Source organism: Zea mays, chromosome 5, assembly GCF_902167145.1.
Source record: "Zea mays cultivar B73 chromosome 5, Zm-B73-REFERENCE-NAM-5.0, whole genome shotgun sequence".
In the NCBI taxonomy this organism is placed as follows: domain Eukaryota; kingdom Viridiplantae; phylum Streptophyta; class Magnoliopsida; order Poales; family Poaceae; genus Zea; species Zea mays.
In genome coordinates, this window is record NC_050100.1 from 1,629,952 (window position 1) to 1,648,171 (window position 18,220).

The following is an 18,220-nucleotide window of genomic DNA, read 5'->3' on the forward strand; positions in this document are numbered from 1 at the left end:
TATAGTTTTGTTTTCTCATAGTTATGATTTGTGATATAGACATGTGTGGATGTGCCATGTGATTAAATATTTGTAGTATTGCATGACTACATATCTACATTGCATATTTAATATTTGATTATTGGTTATGGTTTTGTGAACTTTGTTTTTTGCAGCATATGATGTTAGTGTTGTGCAATGAAATGTTACATTTTTGTGGAATGAATGATGGATTGCTTTATAATGATGCTTGTTGTTATCTTATTATAATAATGGTTTGTAAATTTGTAAGTTAATACATATTTGGTTATTTAATTTAATATCAAAAGTTAGAAGCTAGTATGATGATGCGATAATAATATTATAAAGGTTTTGGGTTTGTAGTGTTAAATATTTAAAATATATTTTTTGATTATATATATTTATGTACATAGATCTTTGTATTTAGTTGTGTGGCTCGCGAGCTTAACAAACTGGATCGAGCTTCCTAACGAGCCGAGCCAGATGTTTAGCTCGTTAGTATAATGAGCCGTAACGAGCTGTGACTCGATATCCACCCCTAATAATATAGCGTGTATGGGTATTCCAGTTTCTATATGAGTCGGTTAATCTGATTACACTCCGATCAACATTTATAACTGCCACACCGAAGGGCACACGATTTGTCAAGGATTCTCGTCCTACCCATTTTAGCCCATCTAATTAAACGTAAAAATATCTTGTCCCATTTATCCGATCGGTAATGGGTGCTAAATATTTCTTCATAACAAGTCAAGGTTTTTATCAGATTCTAGTAAAAATAAATAAACATAGAACATGTTTCTAATCCGTTTCTATCGTTAAATTTTAATAGCGTAAAATTTAGAGTTCACCCTACTACCCATCAATCCGTGCTGTCAAACCAAACACTCCTCCAAGCGCACGCGCGCACAGTAAGACCGTCGGTGGGCCAGGGCCCACCGTTTCCAGTTCCTCTTGCGTGCTGGGCCTGCCCACGGCCCACCTCTGGCTGCTCCCACTGCGCAGTTCCAGTTCCAGTGTGCGAACCGAGGTCCCCCAATCCCCCAAACATTTCCCCCAAACATTTTTTTGTCGAATCTGTCGTGAGATCCTCCCCGACGAGATGGCGGGGAAGGGAGCCAAGGCCACGGCCGCCAAGTCGGCGGACAAGGACAAGGGGAAGAAGGCCGGCGGCCCCGTCTCGCGCTCCTCCCGCGCCGCACCTCAGGCGAGCTTGCTCCCTCCTCCGCTCGGCTCCACACGTTGCCGGCTCATCCGTGGGTGTTTTAGATTTGGTGTAGATGCTGGTGCCACGAACATTTCGCTATGCATTCGGGGCCGCGGTCGTTAGATTTCGCCTCTTCAATTCCTCCGGGGTCCATGCGATGCGGTTTTGCGGGATTTTTACTAGGGTTTTCGCACGGTTAGTTAGGTGTAGGCTATTTTTTTTCTTGTTCTCATTCATTCAAGATTTTTCGTAGATATGGAAAAACCCATGGTACGGTGGGTCGTGTGGATACGGAATGGTCGTTAGAAGTTTCCATTTCCTTGGCCTGGGAAGGCTCTCTAATCAGTCATGGGGTACAGGGGTTATTCTTGATTGTTGCCATGGGATGGTGCTGGCTGCTTTCCGCCATTGTCGCTAATTCTCTGATGCTGTTCTATTATTTAGGAGAATTCAACTCCGAAGAAAGATGTTTATCAATTGTTCGCTGAGAAGGTTAGGGATAACAAACAGCTGGAATCAAGATGGGCAATCATGCAAGAAACCCGTGTGGAGTATTTTCGTGGAAAAGATTTCAATGCCTTCATCAAGAATTATCCAGAAGTCAGGGAAATTTTGGGGCCAGATAAGGATTTAGAAGTGGAAGACATTGTTAACACTTTGTTGACCAAGAACCTTGTGATAAGGTGTGACCGAGTTATGAAAACTGTGAGGCCTGGCAAGAAAAAGTTATCATCATGGCCTGCTCACTTGGAGATACATAATGTAAGTATTATATGCTTCCTACGGAAAACATAATATACATGTTGTATTTTCCGATCTTGTTGGTTAAGATTACTTGTTATTACTGTGCGATGTTCTCCTGAATTTAAACACTGTAAATGCTACAGGGGAGTAATGTCGTTTTCATTTAATTGTTTGTGTATCCCATTTAATTGGATGTTTAACTCGTTTAATGGACCATATAGCCTGAATAATGGCTAAATGGTATGTGAATGACTGTTTAACGTTTAGGAAAGCACTGCCACTGTGTTTCTAATTATTCATTGCTCTTAAAGACTTTTAATGCTGCATTGACATTGCACTATCTTACCCTATAACTATGATCATGATAATCAAAATTCGTTACCATAATAACACCCAGATTTTATATAGTTCAAGTATGCATTATTTTAAATGGCAGACCTGTTGCAGTGGTGAGAACTGCCTCACTAAGTCACCAGGTCACAGGTTCGAAGCAGCCTTTCTGCATTTGCGGAGGGAAAGCTTGCCTCGGCTTATCCCTTTTCCAAACCCCACTTATGTGGGAGCCTCCGACACTGTCTCTGCCCCAAGTATGCATTATTTTACACTTTTTAGTTGAAACTATGGATGTTTTCAAACTGTATATGAGCCCTGGTGTGTATAAAGATTCACTTCTTCTGTATCTTGTGATATTCTCTTTGATGAAGTGATATTATGCATAACAACTCACTATAGAATGTGTGACAAATGTTATTCTTCCTGAACTTTATTCTTTATGCAAGTGGATTTGGTTTGTTCTTGCAGGAACAAGTGTTTACTGAAAATGATGGGTTTTATGCTTGGATGTTTCTGAAAAGGCGGACCTTGTGGCAGACAGTTCTTTCATTTGTTTGGCCTCTTTTTGCACTGGCAGTCTGCTTATTTCCAGTTTACCCATACCAATGCAAGATTGTTGTACTGTACTCATGTGCTGGAGCTCTACTTTTCATTGTCTCCATTCTTTTGCGTAAAATTTCTCCCTCTCTCCCAACTGTATTTTCATTCACGATAAACATTACGCTTCAGTAGACATTTTCAATATCACATTTTAATCACTAGACATACTTGAGTAATGAGCTACATTTTTTTGCCTGTGTAGTGTTGCGCACACTGCTAACGTCAGTCATATGCATCTTGATTAACAAATACTCTTTACCTGCTGTTCATAAAACAGCAGCTATCAGAAGTTGGTTTTGACTTACTGGAAGTTTTGTAGTATATATTGATAACCTTGCAGTTACATGTTAGTCACGGATTTAAACCTAACATCTTAAGACTTTGTGTGTGGGAACCATGAGTTCAACACTAGAGTAGCGTTCACTTGTTTCATTACAACAAACTATCTGTTTTTTTAACCTTTTCAATTCAGGCACATCTTAACTTTTCTTTTTTGTCCGTATGATTTTTTACGGGATCCATTCAATAAACCAATGCTGCCAGTGGTAACTAGCTGGCAATGTAGATTCCCTGCTTTTGTTTGTTAATTTGTTTTCACTACACAATTGGTAGCTGTGGTGTATCACAGAAGAATTGCTTAGCACATGTGCAATTGGTATTTTATATTTGGTTTGGATCACTATTCTGAAGCCAGGGGAAGAAATAATAAGTTTGTGAGCTTACTGTGGTATGCCATTGTTGATAGGAAATATTGCCCATTATAGTAATAATACTGTTCTTCGCTTCTTGCAATAAACTAGTTACCAAGACATGGGTGTTGAGGATTTACCAATTTTTCTCTGGGTTTATTTCCATTTGCTACGAAACATAGGGTGTTAGGATTTACCAGATTTTCTTGAATTTAAGCTGATTTGAAAGTTGAAACCAGGTATCCATTTTTTTTGGTAAACACTGATCCAGCATTCTTTTTTAGAATTTCCTAGTTTTGTATGTATATCGTAAACAAGTTTGAAATTCTGCATATTTGGTGTATGTTGGTGCTGCGTGTTGATTTTATATATCCTTTTAGAGAGCATTGCAATATATTACCAGTGATGTTATTTTTCATTTGTTATGATGCCATAGTTTTACCATCTGAATCTTTGTTGTTCTTTCTTTCTGTTTGTTTATGTTGTAGTTGTTCATGGTGCTCTCCATCTTTTAACTTGATAATAATGATATATTCCATGATTTAGTTTTTTTAGTTTTGCTGTTTTATGTATTCAGGATTCATCTCTCTTCGTACTGGGCTTAGCATTTATTTTTTAAATCTTTATAGTAATCCCTGTTTGTCTAATATTTCCAATGTAATTGCAGTAAGAGCTGCCATCTTTGGCATCTTATGGGTTCTCCTTGGGAAACGCGTGTGGTTCTTCCCCAATATAAATGCAGAGGAGACAACATTTAGAGAACTGGTTCGTTTTTGGCCTGAAAAAGATGAAGGAGAGCGGCCAAAGTGGACATCAAGACTTTTCTATGCTCTTGTTGCTCTATTGGTGATATTACTGCTTAGGCACCATGCTCCTGACGAAGCAGCTAGAGCCAGGTAATTTGTTTTCTGCAATCAGTACCTTCACCCTTGCTTTTATTTCTTGGAAGAACAGTGGCAGAAACTTTGCCTTGCATTAAAGTAGGGAAAAAAAGAACACAATTTTGCTTCAAGGGACTACGTGATGTCCCCAGAAGGTTAATGGGACAAACAAGGAAAGCTCACACAGGATACAGTCAAAGCTCTAGGCCCTCGTTACATGTTTCAAGAAACACGCTACTGCTGCTGCTTGTCTAGACCCACATTACATGTTTTGGGAAACACCTTGAGGCGTGGAGTTTTCATTTTGGAACATTAACTGGTTTCTTTATTTTCACAAATTCAACAAAACAATATGTGAACATTCACTAGTTTAATAACTACCAAAAATTAAAACTACTACGCCTTTACTTCAAAAATTGCTATAGGTCTTGTCCAATTTTCAGCAAATCATATAGCTATCGATAAGATGGTGTTTCTCTTACTACAATCTAATTTATGGACCTGTCACATGATTTTAGATGGTAACTCATGCCGTGTGAGTATTCTTAACATGGTTAATGATGTTTGACCTCCGTAAATTGTTACCAGCAATGAAGTTTGATTCGATGTTTTGAATCACTTTATTAACTTTTTTATTGTTTTTTCTCTCTTGTTAGGTACCAAAAGAAGGTTTCTAACATAATTGATGATGTTCTTGAATGGTCCCCAAAGTTAGCTATTTCTGGAATGATTGAAAAACACACTGGGGCTAACATTACAGAAGAAAGCAATTACACTAGCAGGGCTGCGAGTAGTCATGTGCCTCCTTCCACCAAAGCCAAAGCTTCAGAAGCCGGTTCAGATACAGATATTGAGGCTAACTTAGATGAAGCCCAAGATAGTGAATATGCTGATGATACAAGATCAAACGAAGCTTAAAATCAGCTTTATCTTGTAGTTTTTTGAGCAATCTTTGTTATTGTTAATCTGCAGGATCATGTAGATAGCTTACTGCTGACAACAAAAATTTAGGGTGTCATGTTTTGATGTTACAACCATATATTGCCTGCAATGGTTGTATTCTAAGGTTCCCAAACAACATTCTCATAGAGCGCGACAAATCTTCACCTTTTCTCTACACGAGCATGAATCTTTTTAATTTGATTTTAAGTGTGTTGACAAGTTCTGTACATGATTGTTGTTAAGTAACAATATCGTGTGTGTGTGTGTCTATATATATATATATATATATATATATATATATATATATATATATATATATATATATATATATATATATATATATGTCATGTTTTGATGTTACAACCATATATTGCCTGCAATGGTTGTATTCTAAGGTTCCCAAACAACATTCTCATAGAGCGCGGCAAATCTTCACCTTTTCTCTACACGAGCATGAATCTTTTTAATTTGATTTTAAGTGTGTTGACAAGTTCTGTACATGATTGTTGTTAAGTAACAATATCGTGTGTGTGTGTCTATATATATATATATATATATATATATATATATATATATATATATATATATATATATATATATATATATATATATATATATATATATATATATATATGTCATGTTTTGATGTTACAACCATATATTGCCTGCAATGGTTGTATTCTAAGGTTCCCAAACAACATTCTCATAGAGCGCGGCAAATCTTCACCTTTTCTCTACACGAGCATGAATCTTTTTAATTTGATTTTAAGTGTGTTGACAAGTTCTGTACATGATTGTTGTTAAGTAACAATATCGTGTGTGTGTATATATATATACGGCGGCATTAAAATGCACCTGGGTGCATTCTCTATATTGAATGCACCCACCTGCAATAACACCCTCGAGCACGCCTTGGCCCTCCTGTATGCGCGCCTCTCTGCCCCCCGCCGCCGCGCGCCTCCCTGTCCCCGCACCATCCTCTCCCCCACCGTCGCCGAGCGCCACCCTCTCCCCCATCGCCGCCGCGTGCCTCCCTGTCCCCGCGTCGCCGCGCGCCTATCTATCAGCGCGCCTCCATGTCCCCCGCATTAGGTGTGATTGCAACTGCTGTATAATTCCACCCAAATATCTGTTAAAAAATGTAAACAAAATGATTGCAACTGTTGGTGTGTTGTAATTGCAACTGCTGGTGTGGTGTGGATGCAACTGCTGAGTTGCTCTGATGTGATTGCAAGTACTGAATAACTCTGAGAAATTTTGTTAAAAAAATATGATTGCAACTGCTGGTCTGGTGTAATTGCAACTGCTGGTCTGGTGTGATTGCAACTTCTATATAACTATGTCCAAAAATCTGTTAAACAAACAATGATTGCAACTGCTGTCTGGTGTAATTGTAACTGCTGGTCTGGTGTGATTGCAACTTCTTTATAACTATGTCCAAAAATCTGTTAAACAAACAATGATTGCAACTGTTGTCTGGTGTAATTGCAACTGCTGGTCTGGTGTGATTGCAACTTCTATATAACTATGTCCAAAAAACTGTTAAACAAACAATGATTGCAACTGCTGTCTGGTGTGATTGCAACTGCTTTCTGGTGTAATTACAACTGCTGGTCTGGTGTGATTGCAACTTCTATATAACTATGTCCAAAAATCTGTTAAACAAAACAATGATTGCAACTGCTGGTCTGGTGTGATTGCAACTGCTGGTCTGGTGTGATTGCAATTTATGTGAAGAGGTTGAGCCGTTCGTGGAGAAAGAGGGGCGTGGGCGGGAAAGTAAAAAGGTTCTGTCGGGAGCGTGCGGGGGCGACGAAGACGTGCGGGAGGGACGAAGACGGCCTGAGTGGGACAGTTGGCTCGGACCTGGCGCGTAGGTTCGGCCTGGGTGCATTCTCTATATTGAATGCACCCAGGTGTAATATATATATATATATATATATATATATATATATATATATATATATATATATATATATATATATATATATGATGTTCCAATAGTTATAGAAAGACCTGGTCCACCAGTGTACCGGTCAACCCACCCCACATGTGTAAGTTCAACCCTAGTCCAACAATCAACTCTCTGCATAGGACGCACACCATAAATTGAGCTAGTGTTTTTCGCGTAAATAGTAAATTGTTTATAGAAATAACATAAAAAATACTGTCGAGTGTGTCCCCCACTAGATGCGCATGCAGTTTTCGATTTTTATGGTTGTTGCAGTTTTAGACCTGAAAATTATGTCAAATCTGAATTTATTGTGCACTGTGTGGGTGCAACTCAGTTTTGAGCGTAAAATCCTCATTTTCTAGCGTAAATTATGGCGATATATTGTCATCGTTGTTACAATGGTGAACAAGATGATTTTTTATGACAGTCACGAAACATCATAAATCACGCGGGCGATTTGGGGTAGTTGTCGTGTATCTCGTTTTATACAAGGTTGCATTAAAAAACAACACAAAAAGCGTAAAAGACACGTTCAAATTGAGGTAGTTGTCGTGTATCTCGCTTCACACGAGGTTGCCGTTAAACACATAAAAATGTTATAAATTTAGCCACATGTGCCAGGGATTAGCCTGAGCTTTCTAGTAGTAGCGTAAAATGCAATAAATATCATAAATTTTGTTTGAAAATGCATAAAGAACGATGATCATACAAGGAACTTATTTAGTACATAGTATACTAAAATACAAGTCCAACTATATTGTGGAATCATATATCGAAATCGTACATTCATTCTGTTTAATCTAGAATAAATCGCTTTTGTGTAGTGCATAAAAATTGCTAGAAGCAAAGTGTGCAACACAATTTTATCATTGCAGATGCTAACAAAAAATTGGGATGTGGCTCATAGCATAGGGGCGGCGCGCACACTAATGCCTGCACTGTCACGCAGACCCAACACGGAATCGATCAGCCAACCCAACCCAATCCAATCCGAGCTGATCCAATCCTTGAGAATGAATGGATGAATAGAACAGTAGATCGGGACGCTCACCACAAGCTGAGGTGGCGGATGGGCCACTGTCGATCGATCGCCTTCTCCATGGCTGGGCTGGCTCACTTTGATTTTGCTTGCCGGTTGCTGGCGGGCCGGTGTCGTGGTTATACAAGGATACGAAAGTAGACAAGCGGACGCGAGGACTGGGTGGGCGCCAGCGTTGTGCTATCATGGCGCGCGCGTGGCGTCCTTGAGGGGTGTTGTCGGGGACACGCCGGGCCCGCGCGGGCCGCCACCTCCTCCATACGAAAGGGTTGCGGCACCTAAAGGGTTGCGACACCTAATGACTGTTTGTATATTAGTGGTTGCCAGAGGTCACAGCGAACACATCGTTCGCGAAGTTGGAGAGGAAGCTCCACGCAGTAGTTTGAGGAGGAGGCTAAGGTTTCACATGCAGTCGAGGGAAAAAGGGAGAGAGAGGGAGGCATGGTGTTAGCGATGCCTAGCGAGGCTGCAGAAGAGAAACGAGCAGCAATGGCAGATTTCGTGGAGAAGAGGTAAGGAAGGCAGCGAGGAAGGAGACGAGGCAGAGAAGTAGCGTTTCTGTTATGTGTTTTACCATGTCTTCCTCAGTTTGAGACACACATATATCGTTCTATACAGGCCGAACCCAGGTAATGTATTACATAGCCCATCTAAGCCCATTTAGCACATTCTTACGTCGTTGCCGGCTTGCCGCTGAAGCCTAGGCACGACATCTTCGTCCCTCTGACACCGCATGCCGCTGACTGACTCCATTATCTCTTGTGATCCCTGACATGGGTGTCAGATGGACGAAGATGTCGTGCCCAGGCTTCAGCGGCAAGCCGGCAACGACATCTTCGTCCCTCTGACACACACCGCATGCCGCTGACTGGCTCCATTATCTCTTTTGATCCCTGACACATGGGTACGAGGGAAGAGAGGACGGTGGTTTGATCTAAGAAAATTTGAGGGGGCTTTAATATAGTGTATACATATGCAAACAGTGAAATGTACAATACAAACAATGTTTTGGGTAATCGTGAACTGCTGTGAGTTTTTGAAGACAAACAGCTTAAACAAGCTTGGCTTTAATCCGTACCGGCTTCTGGTACTTGTTGCTAGAATGACGAACCTTGCGCCTACTAAGGACACATTTTCCACGCAAGACGCATCACATCGTCATCGATGTACGGGCGTAAATTCCACATGAGGCAGTATCCCTCGAGCTCTGATGATGGTGTTTTCAAGGACAATGCACAGACAATCTTTTCCTGTAGGCAAGATAAGAGAAAGGCAAAATGTAAAGCGCAAAAAGCAAATGCACATCCTGGCACTTCAATTTACCTGCATCGTGTAGTCAGCCTTCAGCGCGTTGCGAACCATGACCATTACTGTAGCAAACGACACATCCCTGTCCAACCGATCTGCACTTCTGTCCTCCTGCTGTGTACAAACACCCTGTCACCCATTTTCCATTTCACTTCATCGTTGCCAGACACACCAAGGTTTTCTCCGATGAGTAGAAAGAACAGTGAAAGAAGAAGAAAAGAATGTGCAAACAGCATACCCTACCTCCACGGAGCAGCGATCGGTACTTAGCATGCTGTCAAGGCACTGACTGTCTGAAACTTCCAGAGCACTTAAACTGGCTGTTAGTGTGATGCCATAGACATTCTCAACCAGACATTCAAGCTCTTCAAGCAAGGTCTTAACTAGGAGAACAATAAAAAAAGAACACAAGGTCAATTAGAGCCGAATATTTTCACAAACATGTAAAAAAAGGTGATATTATAAACCCATAGCTCCAAGTTTAAAAATATGAACCAAGGACAAAAATTGCATTGGTTAACGCTTCTATGTCCAACATAAGAATAAATCCCTTTGGACCACAGTCCACAAGCAAACGTTTGCCGCGCCAATCTGACCGTATCTGGCCACTCAAGCAGTCTATAGAGTTTGCACAAGTGCAGCATGGTCTTAACACTAAAAAAGTGCTTGTGAATATTGAACAGGATAAAGACAAACAAACTCATGTAAGATACAAAGATCAAGTACCTTTCTTTATATGATCTTTAAGTCCATTTTCGCATGAGCTCACTGGCACAAGGAAAAGAAAAAATCAATACCAAACTAATTAAAGAGTATGAAATTATCATTAAAATTGAACAGTTATGTTCTCTAGAGCTCATACTTCAATAAGAAATCCAAGAATAACAGCAGAATACATAGAATTAGCCCAAAAATCACAATATGAGAGAAAACTCTACAGTCAGGACCTTCCATAGTCTTTTCTACTTCAGTTCAGGAAAAAAAAGATGTACAGAACGAATTCAGATGAGCGAGTCATATCAACCGTTAGCATGTAAGAATAAAAAAGGCTGTTCACTAACAAAGCTATATAACTCACGCTGATTAATGTTTGAGATGTTTTGGCAGTGGACCCTGCAGCCAGTTTCAATATAGGACCTCATTCTGACAGTGCAGTTTGATTTAAGTATCTGATTCATTACATCTGCTTCCTTAGAAATCTGCGGCCTACGAAAATACTCTGCAATAAGATTGTTATGTGCCTCAGTCATCACAATTACAGAAAATTGACCGGTGGACAAGTACATAATACCATCACAAAATGGCTTCCCAGTGGATAATATAAACTGAACCTCCATGGCAAATCAGACGTGTCAACAAAAACTAACCAAGCTCCTCACGAAATCTCCCAAGCAATCGCTCCCCAGATTCAACAAGCTCATTGAACTGAGCGACCCTGTGACGCGGCAGATGTAAGAATCAGCTCAGTTAATGCAAATTTCAGTCGAAAAAGGAGATGGATACCGTTCACATAAGCAAGGATGAATTACTTGGTCATGAACTCCACGAAGACACCACGGCTATTGCTCTCATCCTCACCCGCTACCTCAGGTGGCGGCAGTTGCACGACAAGCATTGCTGGAATTTCTCCCTCGCCTGCAACAGTGCCGGGTCCAGTATTTTAAGATTGGGTATTAAAAACATCTGAAGGGGTTTAAAAAAAACAACCTAAAGAGTATTTTGCATTGTTATAATTGTATAATATATAGCAGATTCAACTGTGAGCACGGATAGTGAAACTGGTGGTTTGGAGTAACAATTCTAATCAATGTCATTGATACGATCTTGATGCCTAATTTAATCAGTAGGATTGAGTATGTAAAACAACAAACAAAAAACAAGATGTACAATTAAAATTGGAATCCACAACATGTTTCAATTTGATATTGATAGTACAAAGTACAAAAATCTGTCAATTTAAAGGACAAATCAATAAGAAATGGCATTAGTAATCATAAAAGAACTCATCTCCGCACCAACTATGAAGCATCGGCAAAAAAACCAGTAAATCGTTGAGCCAGATCAGGGACGAACTCGACGTCGAGCAAAGGAGAGCCGCAGAGGTGTCGGCCGCTGGGCACAGCAGCTGAGCAGCGCACATCAACACAGGGGCCGCCGAGCACAGCCGCTGCCGCTGTCCACTACCACTGCTGGCCTGCCGCGCGCAGCTGCTGAGTGAGCCACAGGGTGCCGGCTGCGCACGCGCGAGAGGCTGGCTAGGGGCCGCCGCCAGGGAGTGCCTGAAAGGCCGCGTGATGGGCCGATTGAGGCAATGGCCTTGGCTCAATCCGGTCCAGACCAATAACTCAAGTTTGCATCGACGCTTCGACGAGGGCTCGGATGGAACTCGTCCGTGCTTCGGGCGGCGATGGTCAGCACAGCACTCGGTAGTCGGTTCGGAGGTCAGGCCCTGTCGACTTTGTGGCCTTGAGTTCTGGATGAGGAGATCTCTTGTATTTGTGGTCTCGTTACTACAGCCCATGTTATCTCGGGTCCGTCCTGGACGAGGCAACGGCCGCCGCGAACGGAGAACGGCCGTCGAGAGGCCACGTGTCCACAGCCGTGGCCTCACTCGCACTACTCGCCCTGCTCGTCGTCTCCCCAGTCCCCACCAGTTGCCTTCGCATCGCCGGACGCCGCTCGCCCTCCGCTTCTGCGACTACGTCCGAGATGGCCGCCTCGGCATTGGCCTCCCGCGCGCTGCGGCCTCCGCACGGCCGCCACCCTCCCGCCCCTTCGCCGCGTCCGCGTCCGCGCTCGGCAACCGCCGCCGCTCCAAGGACGCGCTGCCGCGCGGTGGCTGCGGACGAGCGCCCCGCCGACCCCGCGTTCCCCGAGCGCCAGAACCGCGGGATTTCCGGGTACGGACGGCAACGCACCAACAAACCAAACTGACCATTCGGATTTCAGGCTTCGCCTCCTCATCGCGTCGCAGTTGTCGACCAGGGCGGTGGAGAGGCCGGAGGCGGACGTGGTTGTGATAGGCAGCGGGCTCGGCGGGCTGTGCTGCGCCGGCCTCCTGGCGAGGTACGGCCAGGACGTGCTGGTGCTCGAGAGCCATGACCGCCCGGGAGGCGCCGCGCACTCGTTCGATATCAAGGGATTCAACTTCGATTCAGGGCCATCCTTGTTCTCCGGATTCCAGTCCAGAGGCCCCCAGGCAAATCCACTTGCTCAGGTGATCTCAAGTGACACCTCATTACGCGTACTCCTTTTGTCATTTTTTAGTTGGATTCACGCAGACGGACATTGTTATTGATCATGGCGACAGCTTCAAATTGTTCTGATTTGTTTGCCTGCCTCAGGTCCTTGATGCATTAGGCGAATCAGTCCCTTGTGCGTCTTATGACTCTTGGATGGTTTATGTACCTGAAGGACAATTCCTCTCACGGATAGGACCAACTGAATTCCTCAAGGTAATATTTCATCTTGTGCATTTTCTTGATTTTCAGCAAGTTGGTTCAGTACCCATTGGCATGTTTGATTATTATCTAATGGGTAATTATTGGGTATCCTTGTAATCGATTCGATTAGTGTCTAGTTAGTAACCTGGGAATCCTTGTAACACCCCGTCCATTCCCGGACTCACGGTACTTACTCCTGACAGCCTTTTAGGATCATAGATCATTCCCACAGACCAATACAAGTCTTTTGTGTGCACTTTGTCCTCATTCATACGCACCCGAGAAAACTTCCCGATCGGTCACCTATTCCAAGATTGCTCCGGACCAAGCACACTTAACCCAGAGGTTATTTCGAGACAGACTTCCAAAAAAGAAGATGCATCTTATTAGTATGAGTACTTTATTAATTCTATTAAGCATTGGGCCATCATATCACCATCCACCGGGGCCAGAATATCACAATCCTTGACTCTTGTAATCGATTTTTTGTGTGCTTATTATAACAACAGTGAAGGAACCAAAGAAGAGTTGTTTACAGTTGATAAATAGACATGGCTCAATTTTGGACCATTTCAATACTCGAGAAAGGAATCCTTGGATATTACCCGATTACCTTGCTATGTTGTATGAATGTATGGTCCACAGTGCACACTTAGTTGTTGTGATTGAAAGACCAAATGGGGATTTCTGTTGCAGTCGTTGGCTAAGATTTTCTGGGATATCCAGCATAAATTATTAAAAGTAGCATTGTTCTTCCACATTTAACAATATCTGTTGTTAGCATTTTCTTTATGTTGGGATGCTCCCGCTCTTGATTGGATCCTGAGACCTGACTTGTAATCCCTGCAGGACCTTGAGATGTTTGTTGGTGTTGACGCTGTCCAGGAGTGGAAAAAACTTCTTGTGAGTTTGCTTCATATTTGGGTTTAGCTGTTTAGTAAAGGCTTTGCTAGATGTAGATGAACACTTTGAAGTACTGAACAATGCATGGGTATGCACTAGGTATTATCCTCCTTGTGTGTTAGCACTCACATACACTATACCACACAAAGTTCATAACTTAGGATGCTATATTGCCTTCAAAAGTGTGCTGATACCATACTGAAAACAATCTCAGGATGCAGTTATTCCTATGTCTGCAGCTGCAATGGCTTTGCCTCCGCTTTCCATTCGAGGTGATCTGGGCATTATATCTACAGCTGTTGGTAGATACACTCCTTCGTTGTTGAAATCATTCATACAAATGGGACCGCAAGGAGCTCTGGGCGCTACGAAACTTCTACGTCCATTCAAAGAAATTGTTGATTCGCTGGAGCTGAAAAATCCATTTGTTCGTAACTGGATCGATCTTCTGTGCTTTCTACTTGCTGGAGTTAAATCTGATGGTGCTCTTTCTGCAGAAATGGTAATCTAAGTTCCAACATAAAAACTTCATCCTCAGTGCTTTCCCAAACTTTAGCACATGATGAACACTGCATTGTAGAATTTGAGCAAATCCAGGATTTGTTGCCTTGGCTGTATCTGGGAATCTAAGGTTCAGGCATCCTAATTACTACATAAAATGAATGCGATGCATATGGAATTCTGGATTTTCCTGATTTGACAGTAATCCAGAACTAACAGACCATATGCACAAGCATGAACTGCCTTAATGAAAACTTGCATTATGTGTTTCTTTTAAACAAGTTTGTGTCCTATCTATCGGTCAGATGTAATAATCTATCCGAATCTGCGTGGCTACTGTCAGTGATAGATTTTGGTGTCGAGAGCCAAAGGAGATAGGGAACATGGAACAATTATTGTAACATTGCTCCTTCATTTTATTTGATAGATATGCTGGTATTGAGAAGAATGTATTCTTGTTGGCCTTTTATGTCACCTTATTAATCTAACTTGTGACAATTTTACCGTAACATATTCGTACCTAGGATTTATGTACCAGGTGCTGTATATCAGGATGTATGGCAAGTCACTGCTATCTACTTCTAAGCCAAACAAATGCAATGGCCACAGTAGTGATTGTATTTGTACTGATACTGAACTATGTATACGGTGCCAGCATGCTTTTCTAGCGGTGAATAGCAATGACTGCTACAAGAATCACCAGATGATATTGTTGTCTATCTGTTCCATAACGCTCCATCTTTACATCTTCATATGTTCTTGTGATCTTCCAGTCGCAAACATTCAAAATTGTTTGGATAATTTAAAATGTGCAAATATGAGGTTTGAGGTGTTCTTTTGATTAGTTGTTCTAACTACACCCTCAGGTTTATATGTTTGCAGAATGGTACAAACCAGGATGCTTGCTTGAGTACCCTCTGGGTGGAACTGGAGCAATAATAGATGCCCTTGTGAGCGGTATTGAAAAATTTGGTGGCAGACTTGCTCTTCGTTCTCATGTTGAAAAGATCTTAATAGAGAATGGTCGAGCAGTTGGTGTCAAGCTACAAAGTGGACAAGTAAGCTCTAGAAGATATTTTATTGGCAAGCAAACTTAAATATTGCCCCTTCAGAATAAAAAAGAGAGAGAGGGAGATGTCACAGACACAGCCAATAACAGCCAGAACTAGCATGGCTTTGATTTAGGTGTCATATGCTTATCATAGACAATGATTTTGTTTGGTGTTTAATTTCACAATATTTTTTTGAGAGTCCGACACTGGGACCGTCTGCCCTTTTTTAGATGATAAAAGGCCTTCGATGAGGATGCACTATGAACAATATCAATAGCCTGTGTCTGTGAAAAGCAAATTAAGTGTTATCCCTAGGACCACATATCTTTTTTAGTTTAGGCCTTTCTCCATGCCTTCAAACTAGTGGCAAACAATCGAGGGTGGAGCCAGGATTTAGCTATAGGGAGGTCAGTCTATAAGTGCAGAGCATCAGGATTTAGATTAGGATAACAATGTCAGAACCCACGACTTGGTGACTCGGTGAGACAACTCTCACCACCACACTCTTATCACATGTCAGTCTAAGCCACTAGACAAACTTTTCATTACAATGGCTGCTATCATCCAATCTATGGTTTGAAGAAATATGTAGCTGTTGAAATCTTGTTGGGAATCATGTCCTTTTGCAGGTTATCCGTGCAAAGAAAGCGGTTGTTAGCAATGCATCTATGTGGGACACTTTGGATCTGTTACCACCCGATGCTGTCCCAAAATCATATGAAGATAGAGTGAAAGCAACTCCACAATGTGAATCGTTTATGCATCTCCACCTTGGTTTTGATGCAGAGGTATGCTTGGTCCGAAGTGAAATGTAGCAAATCGTTTTAACAAAGATGTGTGTTTCCTCATAGGTTATCCATCTCTTACCATAACCCTTTGACATTACTGAATCAGAATGCTAGAGAGGACCTTGGGATCCATCACATTGTGGTTGATGATTGGAACAAAGGAGTTGATGGTGAACAAAATGTTGTTTTGATATCCGTTCCCAGTGTTCTTAGCAAGGACCTGGCACCGCCCGGAAAGCACATTCTTCATGCATATACTCCAGGGACAGAACCTTTCAGTTTGTGGGAGGGACTGGACAGGAAAAGTGCAGAATATCGAAGACTGAAGGAAGAACGTTCTGAGGTACATGGGATGCAGTGTTGATTCTTTGCCACTAATTACCTAATAGCAACATTTTGCATTGTCTAATCAAGCCCTGATATCAAAAGAGATTTTTTTTCTTCCCGATCGGACCAGGATCCATTTCTATTATTCGCATAAATGCCCCAAAGTTGGCACAGAAAGAAGACCACTATAGAGTGTCCGTAATAATTTTGTTGTCCTGACTGTGAGACAAACTTTTCAGGTGATGTGGAAAGCTGTGGAGCTTGCTCTCGGCCCAAAATTTAGCCGCGAAAAATGCGACGTGAAATTGGTCGGGACACCGCTAACGCACAGGAGATTTCTCCGAAGGAACAGGGGAACCTATGGTCCAGCCATAAAAGCCGGAGAAGCCACTTTCCCTGGGCAAGCAACACCGATCCCCCAGCTCTTTTGCTGCGGTGACTCGACCTTTCCAGGGATCGGAGTGCCGGCAGTTGCGGCCAGCGGCGCGATTGTGGCGAACACGCTGGTTCCGGTGTCGCAGCATTCAGAGCTCCTTGACGCTGTTGGAATCTGAGTGGCAGATACGTCCGTCGGTCCTGGTAAGTTGGGGTCTCCACTGATGCCACTGCATTATTTTATATTCTAAACTTGGCTAATGGCCGCTGAAACTGCATCGAGTACTTTTTATGTTAGAGCATTTCAACGACAAAAAACGCATCGACCGACCATCAAGGTTAATTTTTTTTTATCGCTCTCCACATGCTGAGTCCAGCTGTGCCCCCCCTTGGATGGAATAATATAATATGATGTTTCTACACCTCTCACGGCACAGCTCACTTGAGCGCTTTACAGTAGCATATGCGAGCTGAATTGTTGGTGTGAGGCCCATTTGACTCTGGTCAACGAATGACAGTAGCATGATGAGGATGAACAGCACACATATATCCATCCCCTTTTGAGTGCCGCCCCGCCCTTTTTTTAGAGCCCTTTTTTTGTTTTTTTTATTGGAATTGCAGGCTGATTAGCTGATACCCCTGCATACACAGAACGATAATCAAAGATTTTCCCACTGCTGTTGGAAAAAGATCGTATGGCTGAATGGAGAAGAAGACGACGACGACGACCGATACAGTAGAGTTTTCTAGTCAGAACGGAGACTGGGAAAATATGTTGTACAGTATATTATTTACTACGACTGCATGAAGCTTGTGCTGCTTCTGACAAATTGGTCGCCTCGTTCGCCTGCATGCTCCTTGTATTGTTCTACCGAAAGCTCTGTGGCGCATGCAGGCCTTTTGTCGGACATTTTTTTTTTCTGGTATACGGAGGAAGGACCATGTGCTTGTTTGTACAACTCTAGTCGCAGTTTGCTGAAGTCCTTGAACGACGGCAACAAATGCCAGCTGCGCTGTCTTTTCATTGGAGGGCAGCACTGGCCTGGTTGTTGTTTATTATTATTATTATTATTATTATTATTATTATTATTATTATTATTATTATTATTATTATTATTATTATTATTATTATTT

General features: G+C 42.1%; 3 protein-coding genes across 9 annotated transcripts; 2 read left to right on the plus strand and 1 right to left on the minus strand.

Annotated features, from left to right (window-relative positions):
- Positions 1 to 1,024: 1,024 nt before the first annotated feature.
- On the plus strand, positions 1,025 to 5,597 carry LOC103625723 (translocation protein-related). The gene is made up of 5 exons (NM_001157710.1): positions 1,025 to 1,207; positions 1,652 to 1,969; positions 2,753 to 2,954; positions 4,241 to 4,469; positions 5,111 to 5,597. Exons 1-5 carry the CDS (start codon positions 1,103 to 1,105, stop codon positions 5,370 to 5,372), a joined length of 1,116 nt encoding a protein of 371 aa, NP_001151182.1. The 5' UTR covers positions 1,025 to 1,102; the 3' UTR covers positions 5,373 to 5,597.
- Positions 5,598 to 9,332: 3,735 nt separating this feature from the next.
- Positions 9,333 to 12,238, minus strand: LOC100273411 (uncharacterized). Of its 4 annotated transcripts, none has more exons than XR_004858139.1 (8): positions 11,771 to 12,238; positions 11,227 to 11,332; positions 11,065 to 11,132; positions 10,776 to 10,916; positions 10,424 to 10,465; positions 9,941 to 10,080; positions 9,713 to 9,848; positions 9,333 to 9,639 (listed from the first exon to the last, which is right to left on the minus strand). XR_004858139.1 is itself a non-coding variant. In NM_001401446.1 (8 exons), the coding sequence occupies exons 1-8, from the start codon at positions 11,835 to 11,837 to the stop codon at positions 9,511 to 9,513; spliced, it is 792 nt and encodes a 263-aa protein (NP_001388375.1). In that variant the 5' UTR covers positions 11,838 to 11,861; the 3' UTR covers positions 9,340 to 9,510. The 4 variants fall into 4 exon arrangements, 3 of the variants coding, with proteins under 3 accessions (NP_001388375.1, NP_001388374.1, NP_001141320.1); NM_001401446.1 differs by having other exon boundaries at positions 9,340 to 9,639; positions 9,713 to 9,811; positions 11,771 to 11,861; NM_001401445.1 differs by having other exon boundaries at positions 9,340 to 9,639; positions 9,713 to 9,826; positions 11,771 to 11,861.
- LOC100281491 (carotenoid isomerase 1) lies at positions 12,202 to 18,190 on the plus strand. 4 transcript variants are annotated; one of them, XM_035968000.1, is made up of 10 exons: positions 12,202 to 12,597; positions 12,672 to 12,914; positions 13,042 to 13,152; positions 13,990 to 14,043; positions 14,258 to 14,545; positions 15,411 to 15,602; positions 16,226 to 16,384; positions 16,491 to 16,727; positions 16,951 to 17,290; positions 17,708 to 18,190. In XM_035968000.1, exons 1-9 carry the CDS (start codon positions 12,217 to 12,219, stop codon positions 17,263 to 17,265), a joined length of 1,980 nt encoding a protein of 659 aa, XP_035823893.1. In that variant the 5' UTR covers positions 12,202 to 12,216; the 3' UTR covers positions 17,266 to 17,290; positions 17,708 to 18,190. The 4 variants fall into 4 exon arrangements, with proteins under 4 accessions (XP_035823893.1, XP_035823892.1, NP_001347175.1 ...); XM_035967999.1 differs by having other exon boundaries at positions 17,738 to 18,190; NM_001360246.1 differs by having other exon boundaries at positions 12,203 to 12,597; positions 12,683 to 12,914; positions 17,738 to 18,041.
- Positions 18,191 to 18,220: the final 30 nt, after the last annotated feature.

What these genes read in the sequence shown, in the direction of transcription:
- LOC103625723 (NM_001157710.1), top strand. Translation starts at nt 1,103, where the DNA reads ATGGCGGGGAAGGGAGCCAAGGCCACGGCCGCCAAGTCGGCGGACAAG. An exon ending in CTCACTTGGAGATACATAAT is followed by an intron (nt 1,970 to 2,752) that starts GTAAGTATTATA and finishes TTGTTCTTGCAG; the next exon opens with GAACAAGTGTTTACTGAAAA. An exon ending in GACGAAGCAGCTAGAGCCAG is followed by an intron (nt 4,470 to 5,110) that starts GTAATTTGTTTT and finishes CTCTCTTGTTAG; the next exon opens with GTACCAAAAGAAGGTTTCTA.
- LOC100273411 (NM_001401445.1), bottom strand. Translation starts at nt 11,837, where the DNA reads ATGTGCGCTGCTCAGCTGCTGTGCCCAGCGGCCGACACCTCTGCGGCT. An exon ending in GAGATTTCGTGAGGAGCTTG is followed by an intron (nt 10,917 to 11,064) that starts GTTAGTTTTTGT and finishes ATCTTATTGCAG; the next exon opens with AGTATTTTCGTAGGCCGCAG. An exon ending in CCGATCGCTGCTCCGTGGAG is followed by an intron (nt 9,827 to 9,940) that starts GTAGGGTATGCT and finishes AATGGGTGACAG; the next exon opens with GGTGTTTGTACACAGCAGGA.
- LOC100281491 (XM_035968000.1), top strand. Translation starts at nt 12,217, where the DNA reads ATGTTATCTCGGGTCCGTCCTGGACGAGGCAACGGCCGCCGCGAACGG. An exon ending in ACCTTGGTTTTGATGCAGAG is followed by an intron (nt 16,385 to 16,490) that starts GTATGCTTGGTC and finishes TTACTGAATCAG; the next exon opens with AATGCTAGAGAGGACCTTGG. An exon ending in TGAAGGAAGAACGTTCTGAG is followed by an intron (nt 16,728 to 16,950) that starts GTACATGGGATG and finishes CAAACTTTTCAG; the next exon opens with GTGATGTGGAAAGCTGTGGA.